A 15,176-nucleotide genomic window follows, 5' to 3' on the forward strand; every position below is an offset into this window, starting at 1 on the left:
ATCCATTGTACATCCAATTAACAAATAATTTCATGACCATCATATATATGTATATGTATGTATATATATATATTAAACTAAAACACACTGCCATTCTTATATCACTAATATGAACATAATAAAATACCTTTGTAGAAAGAAGTACCACCAAATAGTCTGTTCCATGGAACTGTAAAATTGGAAGAATTGAGTTGAGATAAATGGTAAGATTTTTAAGGGTATTATGCATAAAAATATCTTATCTCTGTGGCCATCAATTATAGTATAGATGTACTGGGTAGCCTCCACATGACTCTACTTCTAAATGTCCTAATTCTTTGTACTGGAAATACTGTCATGTGACATATTACCATCTCTCAATATAATACTTTTCATATTAGATAAGGGAGCATTCAATAACAATCATTAGAGATTTTACCAGAGGGGCAGAAAATATTCAGGGAACAACAAAAGGCGATCCTGCTCAGGGTCTATGACAAATGCTTTTAACGGAAAAAGGAAAGTCATAAAGGCTAGAAAGCTTATAAAACGTGGGTTTGTGTTATACCAGTCAACTGTGTGATGATGCTAAGACTTTGGACAGAGGAATGGAAAGCATTCAAATTTGGGCTGTGCATGAATATTTCATGTGGAAAAGAAGTATCAATTGCCATGAGCACATGTTCTCATTAAAGATAAGAATGCAAATTTGAACTCTGTAAATTACACCTGACTCTGATGGTCTTATGACACTAGTCCTTCTTCATTGACTACAGACAACAGTGATATTCTACTACACCAACATACAAATATTTGGGTTTTGCATAAGTAATATTTTATAATACAATTAAATGTCAATCTTTAAGAAAATGTGGGAGTGTAGAAAGTATTTGTAAAATTTAAGTATACTACACAATATTATTGGAAAGAGATTCCTGAGTGCACTTTTAAAACACATATAAAATTAGATCATTTTGGGGAGAAGAATGTCTAGGATAGAGTAAGACTTTATACTGTACACATTACTCATAGAAGACAGTGCACCTGTGTTCTGCCCCATAATTTTGTGGAGTCTTAATCAATATCACAGATCAAAACCAGAGGAACCTAGCTACATGTATACATATATAGGGTGAAGAGTCTAGAAAACCGAGGGACATCATAGAAGGGCGAAAGTTCAGTTGGCATGCTATATACAGACATATTAAAATTCATTCTTTTTTGCAAACATTTTGGGATGATTAAAACTTTTTGTGAAAGAAGTTACTAGATATGCACTCTTCCGTGGTCACCAATAGCCATCAGGTTTATCATTTTTTAATTGGAGAATTTTAGAATGAGTATACTCTTACACCGGGAAGTAAATTACACACCATTAAGTTGGCCCACAATTTCTGAAGCTATCCTCCTGTGATCACAGGTCTGAACTCTAGGTCTTACCGAAAGGTTGCCACAGCATTTCCCATTGGCCAGTATAGGTAAATGGACCTGGAAGCAGAGCTGTTGTCTGTCCTGAATATGTCCACTTCATCACCAAGCCACAGGTGAGTCAATGGAATGACATGTTTTATCTTAAACTTTTTCCTTTTCCTAGAAAGAGAATCAAGTATCTATGTTAGTTTAATTGTATTGTAGTTGGAATTGTGGTAAGACCCAGTTCTTCCTGCCTCAGAGCAAAGAATACATCCATTTCTCTCTCCAATCACAGATGCATTTTTAGAAATTGAATGATTTCAGTATTTCTTACCTGGATTTAGTTAAGGAGTAACTATTTTAGTTTGGTTTTTCCACATAATATATGAAGGAAATTAGTTAATGATTTTTTATTTTAATCAATTACATGTAACATTGTTTCCAGCATAAAAAACAAAATATTGCTTCAATAATAAAATTTCATTTTTGTTATCCATCTCCATGTACTAAAAATTTCACATCAGCTCATTCCAGTAGCTCTTTAGAAAAGCCACAAAGTACTTATCACACAAGTAACTAAAATGATGTTTCTTTTTTCCAATAATTTATCCAAATAATTAGAAATATGTCTTTCTATCAAGCATTCTGATATTATTAGTGTTTTTAACAAACAATAATCTTTGAAACCTAAATTTCCTTCTTTTGTGATTCTTTTTATAATTAATTTGCTTTCTGAGAATTCTACATACAAATACAATGTGTTTAATAATTTTTTGTCACTTTCTCCTTTTCATTCTATTTACTGACAGATCTCCCCCCAACATTCATAAATTTTGTATTAGTTTAACCATGTACACAGCTTCATTTAGTCACATCAGTTTTCTCAGGTGTCTGCAAAAATCACCAAGCAAGACCTAGTGCCAGCAGTTTCCTCTGGTTAGTGGAGGAGAGCACCTTCTTCTCATCTCTTCATAGTAATTTGGAAGCTATGAGAGCAGGGTGCTAACATGTGTGGCCCCTTATGTCCAGCCATTTTGTTTCTATAATATTTCTGTAACCAAAAAAAAGATGGCTCTTCTTTTCATGAATTTAATATTTTATTTAGAGAAATGGGTCACTGTATAGTTCACAGGGATCTCATTATGAGTTGCAATACTATTAAGTTAGTTTTAAAAATGCTAGAAATGTGGGCATAGGCTAGCATATCTCTGTCCTTGGTAGCTTCCTTGCTATTCTTTTGCCAAATTCAAACAGCAGAATTATAACTTAAATTAATTTTTTAAATGTGCTAAAATATTGTGTCAAAACAAATTGGAAATAAGTAGGTTGGTTCAATAAACATCAATCCTAATTGGCAAGGTATATGCCACAAAGGAAATTTAAGAATAAGAAAAATTCTTCCCTAGGACTATCACACAGATTGGTTATCTAATTCCAAATGTGAAAACACAAATACAAGCAATATTATACAGACTGGGCAAGATATAATTAAGTACTTAGAAACTATACATATATATGTATACATATATCTATTATATATGTGTATCTTTTATTAGCTTCCATATAAAATAATATGCAAGAACAAGTAATAAAAAGTACATAGCCATGATTTAAAACAGAACAAGGATGGTATATGGAAAGACATGTATGGGGAAAACGAAGGAGAATAGTAAAGTAATTATAATCTCAAAAAAATAAAGGAAATTATAAATAGCTTTGTACATTAAGACCTTTCCACAGTGTGGACTCTTATAACAAGGAAGTAAGATGCATATACTTACTGTCTATTAGATACAATCAAGAGATTATTGAGCAAGATGAGATATCGTTTATTACTTTTCCAGCCTCTTTTGAGTATCACGGGGCCTTGGCAAACCACGTGTTGCTGTACTCCTCCCACCTCTTCTGACTCAATAGTTTCCATGTTGAAAAAAATGAATTCTCCTGATAAAGATCGCCACCTAGAAGAACAAATATTCAGTGGGTAAGTTATAAAGCCGATATTCATACTGAGTTTCAAAGGGTGCACGCTGTTAAAATACAGACTCAATTATCCAAGCATGATTCGGCTGGGCTATAGACAACTTTAAAATGTAACAGAAAATATATCATGTATGAAGGAAACTATTTAAACATATTGAAGAACTGGGATCTTTTCAGAAGTGGGACCCTTTTTAGAAGGGTCAAGGGGAATAGTTTGAAGAAGTGTAGTTGGAAGGATCTAGAGAAATGGTTCTCAAACAACAGATGCTGCAATACTTTAATGAACTTCCAAAAGTTGTGGTGATACTGTCCAATTCAATTATTGTGCCGCTATTTTATAACTGATAATTTGAAATATTTTTGAATCCTAATGTAAATATATGTTATACCAGATATGAGATATACTACTCTGAGAAAATGCCATAACTAAACTTTTGTAAGCTAACATAGTAGACGTGAAGGAAATAATCAGGTTATCTTGATGTTTTAGTTAGGCCTCTGGGAGGGTCTCAGAAATGCCAAGCTTGGTCCAGCTCAAGATACAGTATAGAAAAGTTTCTGATGGTTACAAGTTAATAAACAAATAAACAAACAACAAAAACGAACAACAACAAAAATAACAAAAATGAAAAAGAAAGCATTCATCAAAATTTGTGAAATTTTGGTTGTGAGCCTAGCCTTTAACGGCTGAGCCATCTCTCCAGCCACTAGACTGTTGGGGGGAGGGCGGCAATGGGGGGAGGGTTGGGAGGGGAATACTCATAAAGAAGGGGAGGGGGGAGGGGGATGTTTGCCCGGATACCAGGAAAGGGAATAACACTCGAAATGTATATAAGAAATACTCAAGTTAATAAAAAAAAATTTGTGAAATTGGTCTTGTCTAGCAAAGGTAGACATTTATCTTGGCTGTCGAAAAGGGATATGTGGCTCTCCATTAAGTTGTTCATATTAGGATATCAATACCCATTCTGACCTTCTTTATTCCTGAAGGAGGTAAAAATTCCTGTTTTATAATTAACCCCTGCCAGGTTACTGTCTTTTTTCAAACATCTCCGTCCCTTTCTTCACTATACTAACTCCTAACATGTGCTAGAACACTCCACCTCTCTTCATCAGCGCTTTATCATGAAAAGCTATCTCCATTTTTCTCTTCTGATAGTCTTCCTTCTCTTTTCCCAGACTTGGTCATATCAACCCTGTTCTTTCTCTATATTCTGAAACATTCAAGAGTAATCTGAACATTTTTTCTCTTTTATACATAATAAAATTTGTACCTGTAATACTGGAGTGGCTTTCTGTTTTGTTGTTTTCTTTACTGGGCCCTGCTCATTCTGTTTGGATAAGTAAAATACATAATTATTTAAGTGACAACAGTTCAACCCACAACCTATGTTACACCTTTCAAAGAATAGCCACAGAAATGCCATAGCTTTCACTTAGAAAGATACTTGACTCACATGAGTCAAAGAGAGAACAGCCAATAGTTGCCATCATACAACATTAAGCATAATGTAAAGATATGTTTAAAAAATAGTACTACCTCAGTTTCATGATGAACAAAATTGAAAGTAAATGATCATGTCAAGGAACACAAGGTGTCTTGGAAACAATAACAATTTCCTGAAAACCAGAGAATTCTTAGACTCTAGATTAGATTTACCAGTTTCTTTTAAAAAAATCTGCAGTCATAGTGGATAAAACAATTGGGTTGAGTAAAATAATCCTCAGGCTTAACTTGTATGTTTTTTTCAGTTTATAGAAATCAATCTCCTCAAAATATACCTCTCTTCATGTTATAACCTTGTTTCTATAGAAGATTGGTTTTTAATATTGCTACAATGATTACCTTTACAAGAAACTACTCTGAGTTGAGGGTTATTTCACATGATCTGGAAGAATCACGACAGAACACTTCCTGATACTATTAGTCTACCATGAGAATCAAATTAAATATTAAAATATACCTTTTTAGTAGAGCCTGCAGTGAAGAACTTATCAAAGAAAGTGAAATTTTCGTTCGCCTTCCTGCCTCTAAACACCGACCTGGTGCCTTCAGTGGTCAGTAAGCTACTGAAGTCGGAGGATTCTGTAGTTGTCAGGCTGAAGGACATTGTGATGTCAAGATTCTAAGGCTCATGCCATTGGGCAAGAGTGGCATGTGCAGTTTATTTTCTCTCCCTGTGGCTTTAAAACATTATTTCTGAACATAGGTGGAAGCACAATTGTTTGTAATGAATGACATTTTCACAACTATCAGTATACATGAAGATGTAGGTATAACTGTATGATATAAATGAGATAGAAGACAGATACATGGATAGATAGATAGATAGATAGATTAGATAGATAGATTAGATAGATAGATAGATAGATAGATAGATAGATGTAGATATGTGTATAATAAGAGGAATATTGATGTAAAACATTGTGAAATGCATATGCTACCCCAAAGATTGGCTGTCAAGGTTCCATGTGAAAAAGGTAGTATGGAAACTTCATTAACACTATAAAACTCAGATTTGAATACACACAAACTCACAAGGGACGTTAACGTAGAATGTGCTTTACTGAAATAGACTCAGAAATCACCACACACTGAAGCCAGACAGCTTTGAAGGATACAGAGGAGGACACCAGTTATTATTGTATAGTAAACTTTATAGAGTAAAGCCTAGAGGCAAAATAACGTGATTGAAACAACCTGGGACATACTCTATAAATCTCAGAATTAATTATGTAATTAATATACCAGGGAATTGTGACCATCCTAGTAAGATCAAGTAAACTTTGAATGCCTATATCTTTAAAAAATTGGAATTTTGATGATAGTAATAAATTACTCATTCTGCAAACTATATGGTTTAACTGGTATTTGTAATAATTCAGTACTTACTAAGAGCAAAATTTTATCAAATTAAATTTCTTTGTAACGACTTGCTGCTGCTTAATTCTGATTTTAAATGACTGATAAATTGAAGTATGGTAAATAAGAGAAAATCATAAAGAAATTTATGTATTTACACGCCAAAAATTACCATTTATACATTACATGAATAAATGTGGAGAAAATAGTTTTTAATTAATTATTTAACTAGGTAGGTCTCAAAGATTTTAGATGTCTAGATATCAGACTCAATCTTCCATCTAGATATCTTTCCCTTTCCAAACCTTCCTTTCTATTCTACTGCATGGAAACTCTCAAAACATTCTAGAACATTATTCCTCATGAAGGTGAACTTTATTCTGGCCCAGCTACTTTCAATGTTTCTCGTGATTTTTTTCCCTTCTCTACTAGACAGACTCGGTCACAAAGTTTTTTTCTCTCTGCCCTGAGCTCTGTATATTTGTGCTCTCTCTTCAATAATCATAGCTTTCCCTCTATTAATATAGTGACTACTCATTTGATGGTTTCTCTACTGTGTCTTGCACACACTCTTTGAATATTTAAATATACATTTACTTAAGTGAATAAAATTTTAATTAAATCGTATGTTACCTCTTTCAAGAAATGTCGAGAGACACCATGTGTTTTAGTTAGAAAGCCCTTAGTCTCCCCAAGTATCAGAGTCAAAGAGATACAGCAGCCAATTGCAGTCCTCAAATGCATCCAACAACAATGTAAAGTTATGGTAAAAAAAATAGGAACAATTCAGTTCCACGTTTAACAAATTTGGAAGCAAATAATGCATGGAGTGTTGTTCCTGTCTAATAGTGATAATGTTAAATTTTGAGGAAAACAATATGCAGAAATCCAGAGAGGTCTTATATTTTAGGTTGTAGTCTGAGCTGTTACAAAAAAATCCTTGTAATCATGGTGCACAAAAAACTGGATTGAGCATAAAATAATTCTCACTTCTAACTTGGACTGATATTTTTTGAACGTTTACAGAAACCTTTTTTCCTGTTTAGGTCAATTCATTCTTGTCCTAACATGATAACTCTCTTTCTGTAAGGAATTGTTAGGGAATATTCCTAACATAAATAGTTTCTCAAGACACTAGTGAATTGAGAGTTACTTCACATGATCTGAACAAATCAAGACAGACCACTTCCTAATACTATTTATTAGTCAATCATGAGAATCAAATTTGTTATAGAAATTAACTTTACAATGAGATGTGGAATGGAGAATGTTCAATGAATGTGAATTTTTCTTTTCATTTCAGACACTGAATAACAAACTACTTACAGTACTTAGTAGACCCAAGTACTGAAGTCTGAGGACTCTGTACCAGTCAGGCTGACAGTATTTTATGATATAAGAGTAGAGATCTCATGGTCTATCTGACAATGTGACACATGCATATCATCTCCTTCTACCCTTTGAATTTAAAGCATATATATATATATACATACATATATATATATGTGTGTGTGTGTGTGTGTGTGTTAAATAGAAAGATACATTCATACATTGATACATAGATATAGAGAGAAATAGACACGTTGATAGATTGATGTGTAGATGGTAGGTATCTGCATTTTGAAGGAATATTTGAAAATACTGTATAATATATATTCATATCCAATGTTTCTCACTACCTAATTCATTGAACCTGGGAAAAGTCAACATGAAAATGTCAGTATTCAGGTGCCATTAACACTGTGGCCCTTAATATCTAACAGAGACAAAGCTCCCTAGACTCTTTAAAGAAACATGTGCTTAAGTGAGAAAATCTCAGAATGCTTCCTGCACAGGATGGTCAGACAACTCTGAGGCTTACAACAAAGGATACATGCTTATGAGTATACAGTAACATTTTTATAGTAAACCCTAGAGACATAAAACATGCAGAATGAAACAACCTGGTATTTAATCTGTAATCCTCATAATTAACATAGTATATGTTGTATACATTATATTCATAGAAAGATCATGTAAACTTAGAAGGCTTATGGCTTTAAAATGAAGGAATTTGACTGATATACTAAATTATGCCTTTTGCAAACTGTATTTTCACTGATATGTGTAATTACACAGAAGTAATTAAGATAGCACAATTCTATCAATCAAAAACATTTTTCATGGACATTGTGTGCTGTATAACTCTGATTTTACATAAATACATTACAGTGTTATAAAATAAAGCAATACAGAAGAAAATTCTAGAATTTTCTCCTCTTTATGGAGGCAGTGTTTTTCTTCTGGTCACAGGGCATTATCATTTTTCTACTCTGATATTCTTCATTCTGTACCAGACAGTCTTGGTCATACCAAGTCTGTTTCTTTTTCACTCTGAACACTTCCAGATGCCTCCGAATATTTTTTCTCCAAAGAACATTCTTTCTGATAATAATGGAGTAAATACTCTTTTTAAATTGTTTTTACTGTTCCTTCCCTACTCATATTATTCAACTATTTTATGTATATATTTGGTATGGGAATATCACTATGCCCAAAGCATGTTTTATCTCTCAAGAAATATGTACAAACACACCAAAACATACATAGAAATATTTGAAGATTCCTAACCATCAAAAAGTCAAAAAGAAACATCTGTCAATGGTGGTCATCCCACACATCAAAAATAATATAAAAATACTTTACAAAATAGTACCAATATAGTTTCATGGTAAAGAATATTAGAAGTAAATCATCATGTTTGGAACTTTATTCCTTTCTAATCAGAATTGATACATATTACTGAGAAATGTTTTAAAAAATACAATGTATATATTGGAAATAATAACAATTTGCTGAAAATCAGAGATTTCATAGATTTTAGGTTGAAGTCTTACAAGATTACAATAAAATTCTGTGCTTATAGTAGGTAAAGCAATTAGATAGTCCAGAATATAATCCTTTCTCATTAATTAGTGATAGAAGAATTCCAGAAAAACATTCTTTTGGAAACTCAAAGCATACCTTTCCTCACATGATTACTTTGATTTTTTAGAGGATACTGAAAACTGTACCATGAGTAACTTTTCATGACCCCACTGTTGAGGTAAAATTAGTTCACATGATCTGGAGGAATCAAGACAAATCATGTACTGATTCCATTAGACTACTGTAAGAATCAAATTAGTTATTGAAAACATACCTTTACAATGGAGCCTGGAGTGGAGAATGTAGTAATCGTTGTAATATTATCTCTATATTTCCCTGGACTAAAACCAAACTGGTTATTGCAGTTGGTAGACCAACCACTGATATCTGAGGATTCTATAGTAACCACGGTGACAGACCACTGTGAAGTCAATGCTTATGTCATATCTGACAAAGTGACACATATACTTCCTGACCTTCTACTTTTGGCTTTAAAAAATTACTTTTAACAATTTTGAACCACCATATTTTTGTAATGAATAACAGATTTTTAAAACCATATAATAAGGTAGATAAATGGATAGATAGATGATAGATAGGTAGATATAGATGAATCTAGATATAGATATGGATATAGATATTGATATGATATGATATATAATAGAGGTGTAGACATATGATAGGTACTTGCATACATATATGCATACATACATGGATAGATGATATATATTGATCAAAACCAATAGAAATATACTTATGTAAATTATTATACTCCCCAAACTAGACATACAAGTTTATTTTATTTTGCTTACTGTTTTGTAATGAGATATATTCTATAATCTCCATTCATCCTCTATTCATGCCACTCTGACTATGTCATATCACAGCAAATAGCCCCATATCTGGGTCATTACAAGCAATTACCTGCTATGAAAGGAACCCAGACAGGAAGAAAGGGCTTTACTCTCTGAAAATGGTATTGAAGAAAGTACTAAAACTTTCAGTTAAACATTAATCTCTTCAAAAGACAGCACGTTCAATGACGGATATTTCTTGTAAACCTAGTCCCTTAAAAGTGACACTACCTACCAACACTGACATACTTAGAACTACACTTACAGCAGATTAGCTCATAGTGTCCAATCATATACAATAAAAACAGGGGGAACCAAAGTATTAATAAGAGGAGCTATGGAGGCAAAGTTTGAAGCAGAGACTAAAGGAATGACCATTCAGAGCCAACACTAACTGGGGATCCAGCCCAGATATATACACGCACCAAATCCAGACAGTATTGCTGATGTCTAGAAGAACATGCTGACAGAAGCCTGATACAGCTGTCTCCTGAGAGGCTCTGCCATAGCATGACAAATACAGAGGCAGAGGCTCGCAGCCATCCTCCGAACCAAGAAAGGGGTCTGGAGCAGTTATAGAAAGGATTGAAGGAGCTAAAGAAGTTTACAACCCCATAAGAATAACAGTACCAACCAACCAGAGCTCACAGAGATTAACCACTACCCAAAGTGTACACAGGGATAGAACTATGGCTCCAGCTGCATATGTAGAACAGGATAGTCTTGTGGGGCAGCACAGGGAGGAGAAACCCTTGATCCTGCCATAGATGGACTCCCAGTGTAGAGGAATATCAACACAGGGAGATGTGAAGGGGTGGGTGTGTGGGTGGTTGTGGAAGGGGATAACATTGGAAATGTAAATAAAAAAATCTAATGAAAATATATATGTAAAAAATGAAAATGGCCCCACTGGATTTCCAGTGTTGAAATGGATAAAATGGTTGTATGTAAACATCCATATGCTTATCAGAAGACTTTGTGCCATGACAAGTGATTTAGATTTCAAATGTACATAATGTGAGTTAAGAAAATCCAGCTTATAACTCTGAAACAGAATAAACTGAATGTGACACTAAAAAGTCTGAGACTATGGGATTTGTAATAAATTTCTTTAAAGTTTATTTCAGGAGTAATTTCAAGTTGTCTCACTGAGTTCAGATCTCTTGTACTGAGTTCAGTTCCTAGCAATGATATGAAGAAAGTAACTGTCTCCCTTGACTTGTGCTGTGATCTCCACATGTCCTATGAGCACAGGTATGGTTCCATGCTCATTTTTCCAAATAAATACATAGAAATTAAATAGAGTAAAATACAGTTTTCAGTATTTCAACTTCTCAAATTACTCCAAAATTTGAAATTAGGTAATTTGTAAAAACATAACAAAATGCAAAATTGATACAAGTGAAGGCAGAGCAAGAGGGGAAGGAATGGAGGGGATAAATAACTTCATCGTAAGTTATAAATTCAAAATGGTATGCAAAGTAAACAGCTTAGTTCAGCAGTATAGAAAACAATTCTAAGGTAGAAAATTCAATGCCTAGAGAAAAATGTATGAGTTAATAACTGTCATTTGGGGCCTTTAATTAGTGAGGATATCTGCCTGTATAACAGTGTGGTCTAGCATTTTTGATATTATTGAAAAAATATGAATATTAAGGTTGTCTTTAATTTTCCCTCCTTTGTTGTTTTCAAATGTTAATGTAAAATTAACATATTATGATGAGGTCTAAGAATAACAAAGTATAATAAACAATTATATTGGTTAAAATATATTGGTGTTTGAATATTTTCAATTTATTTTTGGCCATTCATGTTTTGGTTTAGTAAGATAATTAATCACAATTGCCAGTTTTTAACTTTACAATTTGGTATTTTTAGCTATAACATTTTGTTCGATACTCAGGTATACATTTTTCTTCGGATAAACTACTTCAAGTTCTTTATTCTGAACTTCATTTTTTTTTTATTTTCTCCATATTGTCTTTTGAAAGAAAATAATTTAATTTTGATGATGCCTGATTTTATAAGTTCTATTATCACTTTTTTATATAGAATTTAAGAAATAGTGTTTATGAAAAAAATCAGCAAGATAGAACATCTATCTAGGTAAACAACACCTTTTAGTATTTTATTATGTTAGCATTTATGCTGAAGGATACGATAATTCTATGGATGGACTTGAGAATATCATCTTGAGTGTGGTAACCCAGTCCCAAAAGGACATACACCCCTTGCAAATGGGTATTAGCCATAAAATACAGGCTACCCATGCTACACTCCACACACCCAAAGTGCTGGACAAGAAGGAAGGCAAAAGCAAGCATGCTTGAGCCTGGGTTGAAAGGGGGAATGGAATGGCAGGGGAAGGCAGATGGTGCGAGAGAGCTGGGTTGGAGCAAGAAACAGGATAGGAGTATGGAATTCTGGTTGGCTATTGGGAGTGGCATGGGGATGCTTGAACACCCAAGAAAGTAAAGAAAAATCTGCAACAAAGGTGGGGATGTGAAGTTGCCTACCATCGATGTGTGGGGCTTGATGTTCAATTTAAGATTTAGTAATGTTTCTTTGACAAATGTAGCAATCCCGTGTATTTTGGGCAGAGATGTTCAGAATTAGTGTTGATAGGTTTTTCCTTTGACGAGTATGAAGGAACCTGTGTCTTTTGTTTAATTTTAGTTGAATGTCTCTTTTATTAGATGTTAGAGTGGCTACTGTAATTGGCTTCATGGGTCCATTATCTTAGAACTCTAGTATTTTCTGCATGACTGGATTTGTGGATAGATATTTTTTAATTTGAGATTTGTCTTGGATATCTTTTTTTCCATCTATGTAATTGAGAGTTTTCTAGGAATAGTAGTCTAGGTTAATATCTGTGATGTTTAGAGCTTGCAATATGTTTGTCCAGGCTCTTCCTGGTTTAGAGACTCTGTTGAGATATCATTTTTAAGTCTGATAGGTCTACCTTTGTATGTTGTATGGTCTTTTCCTTTGCCACTTTTAACATTCTTTGTTGTCTCTTATTTTTAACTGATAGCCTTTGAAGTTCATTTCCATTGAGAGTACATCAGTAAATTTTACTCCTTGGTTCACTTCAATGGTTCCATTATTGAAGAGAGAAAAATTAATTTCTATTCATATATTACTTTAAATAATTGTTATATTATGAAAATATAACCTTATCTAAAACAGGAAAGGAAGTCTCCCATACAATTATTTGTTACTGAACTGGTATTAAAATGTGGAGCTGATAATAGAATTTCAGTTTACAGTGATCCATTAGGACATGAATATTTAAAAAATTCTTTCAATTTGTCTATCTTCATATAGTAAACATAACAACAAAAAAACTGAATAAAGAACATTCATGTATAACACATAAGATCTCAGGTCCCATTCTTGATTTTTGTAAGACAGTCAGTAATTTCACTCAAAAGGCACTACTCACCTTGATTACATGTATGATCTTATTAAAACCTTGATCTATGAATCCTGCTATCATATATTATTATAATTACACAGCATAGTCTTAGAATTACATTTGAAAACTGCACAATTAGTTACATTTCAAAGCAAAAGAGAAGTTAAATATTAAAAGAGATGTGTTTAACATATTAACTACCAAAACTCCTTCACTTGCTGTCAGTACATTTACCCTGAAAAATAAATACATATCAACTTTTAGGAAAATAACTATATAGTAAAACAATGAGGTTTTTGAATGTTAAAGAAGTTTCTACAGTATAGAATACATTGGAATTATGGGATTAAATTTATAACATAAATAAAACACCTTTTAAAATATTTAATATTTAAATTGGATACACATATAAATTAAAATTATGTAGATATGATAAATATAATCAATAACACAAAATAGTTACAAGATTTTGGGTATTTAAAGTACATGTACAGGTATCAACAATTTGTCATATATAAATATTCAGTTGAGAACTTACAAGGATTTCTATTAAATCCTAAAGTAGACATTCCTTAGTTTTATTCTGTAAATTTAAGTTAATGTAAATTGTAATAAAGATATGACATAGTCGAGTACTATGTCTCAAACATAGGTTTTAAGTATATGTTTTCTTTTTTTCATGATAGGTTTATCTTCATATATGAAGATACACAAATTGAAAGAATTTTTTAAATTATAACAATAATTTAACGTTAATGCATTTTAAGGTGATTTGTCTGCTTTTCTTTATGCCAAGGAATACAAGTCAAAGAATTCCTCAGATTTACTGTAACTGTGCCAATGACTAGTTCTTCTAGGCATGGCCTACTTCAGGGCTGGGAGCTCCTATCTATTCATCCATTTGGCCCATACTAAAATGCAAGAAGGAATTCATACCTCAACTTTGCCAAAATATTTCCCACTGCCAAGTCTACTTAGTCATGATGCTGGAAAAAGCAAACAGTGCTTTTGGAAGACATGATACAGAATATGCTCTATTTTCTGGTGTGTATGCTCATACTTCTCATAAGAAGAAAAGTGTGTGAGAGAGAAAAGATGTAAGAAGTGAGGTTTACATGTGGAGTTTAATTTCCAAGGATTTTAATAATCCATTATATGTAGCAGATACCCAGAGAGACTCTCTGAACACTAGTGAGGAAAACAAATATAAACTATAGTACATTGTATTTTTAAAAACTTTTTATACATAGTAAGTTTTAATAGAAAGTGACTTCCCATTGAAAAATGTAAAAAAGTGGAAGCAATCCTTCCTAAGCATTTTAGAAACCCCAGCTGAGAGTGGTTTGTGAAACTAGAGTAGTTCTGCTGAAAGCTTTCTCCACAGTGCTCAGAAGTGAGATCCAGGACACTTATGACAAGCTGTATAGGTGCTCAACTGAGGAGACTAAAACATGAGCGGGGAGCATTAATTTATCTAGCAAGCCCATTCTTCACTGCAAACCAGCCTCACTGAGCTTCCTGTGATATTCTAAGCATGTTGTAAGTTATAGATTCATTTACTCTTTCCCCTTGCCTGGAATTCTGTTCTAATCTATTGATTACAGTTTACTTCCTTCCCTTCATTTTGCTCATAGTTCTGCTTCACAAATAGCTGTCAATTAATTTCTCTGTATCATAGCTTAAACTGTCTCACTATCCGTTCCTATGTGAATGAGAACTCTTTAAAATGAAGCGGTACCTTCACAGACTAACTGATTAG

At 33.1% G+C, this 15,176-nt stretch overlaps 2 protein-coding genes across 8 annotated transcripts in view; one reads left to right on the forward strand and one right to left on the reverse strand.

Annotated features, from left to right (window-relative positions):
- Tgap1l11 (GTPase activating protein testicular GAP1 like 11) overlaps positions 1-9,572 on the reverse strand; it is a 61,011-nt gene extending 51,439 nt beyond the window's left edge. The window contains exons 1-5 of one of the 4 annotated variants that reach the window (NM_001401967.1): positions 5,340-5,488; positions 4,650-4,706; positions 3,174-3,353; positions 1,420-1,569; positions 128-169 (exon numbers count right to left, since the gene is read on the reverse strand). In NM_001401967.1, the coding sequence (NP_001388896.1) occupies positions 128-169; positions 1,420-1,569; positions 3,174-3,316 (335 nt within the window). In that variant the 5' untranslated portion in view covers positions 3,317-3,353; positions 4,650-4,706; positions 5,340-5,488. Of the gene's footprint in view, positions 1-127; positions 170-1,419; positions 1,570-3,173; positions 4,075-4,649; positions 4,707-5,339; positions 5,489-9,419 lie in introns of those variants that run through there. The other 3 variants (XM_039103637.2, XM_039103638.2, XM_063281572.1) reach the window with 3 other exon arrangements.
- The window catches only part of Tgap1l12 (GTPase activating protein testicular GAP1 like 12), a 697,215-nt gene that overhangs the window by 132,807 nt on the left and 549,232 nt on the right, over positions 1-15,176 (forward strand). For all 4 annotated transcript variants that reach the window (XR_005500942.2, XM_063282873.1, XM_039103653.2 and 1 more), the window contains exons 5-6: positions 1,400-1,523; positions 3,237-3,376. The gene's annotated coding sequence lies outside the window, so the exon portion shown is untranslated. The remainder of the gene's footprint in view (positions 1-1,399; positions 1,524-3,236; positions 3,377-15,176) is intronic.

This window comes from Rattus norvegicus, chromosome 2 (genome assembly GCF_036323735.1).
Source record: "Rattus norvegicus strain BN/NHsdMcwi chromosome 2, GRCr8, whole genome shotgun sequence".
Taxonomy (NCBI): domain Eukaryota; kingdom Metazoa; phylum Chordata; class Mammalia; order Rodentia; family Muridae; genus Rattus; species Rattus norvegicus.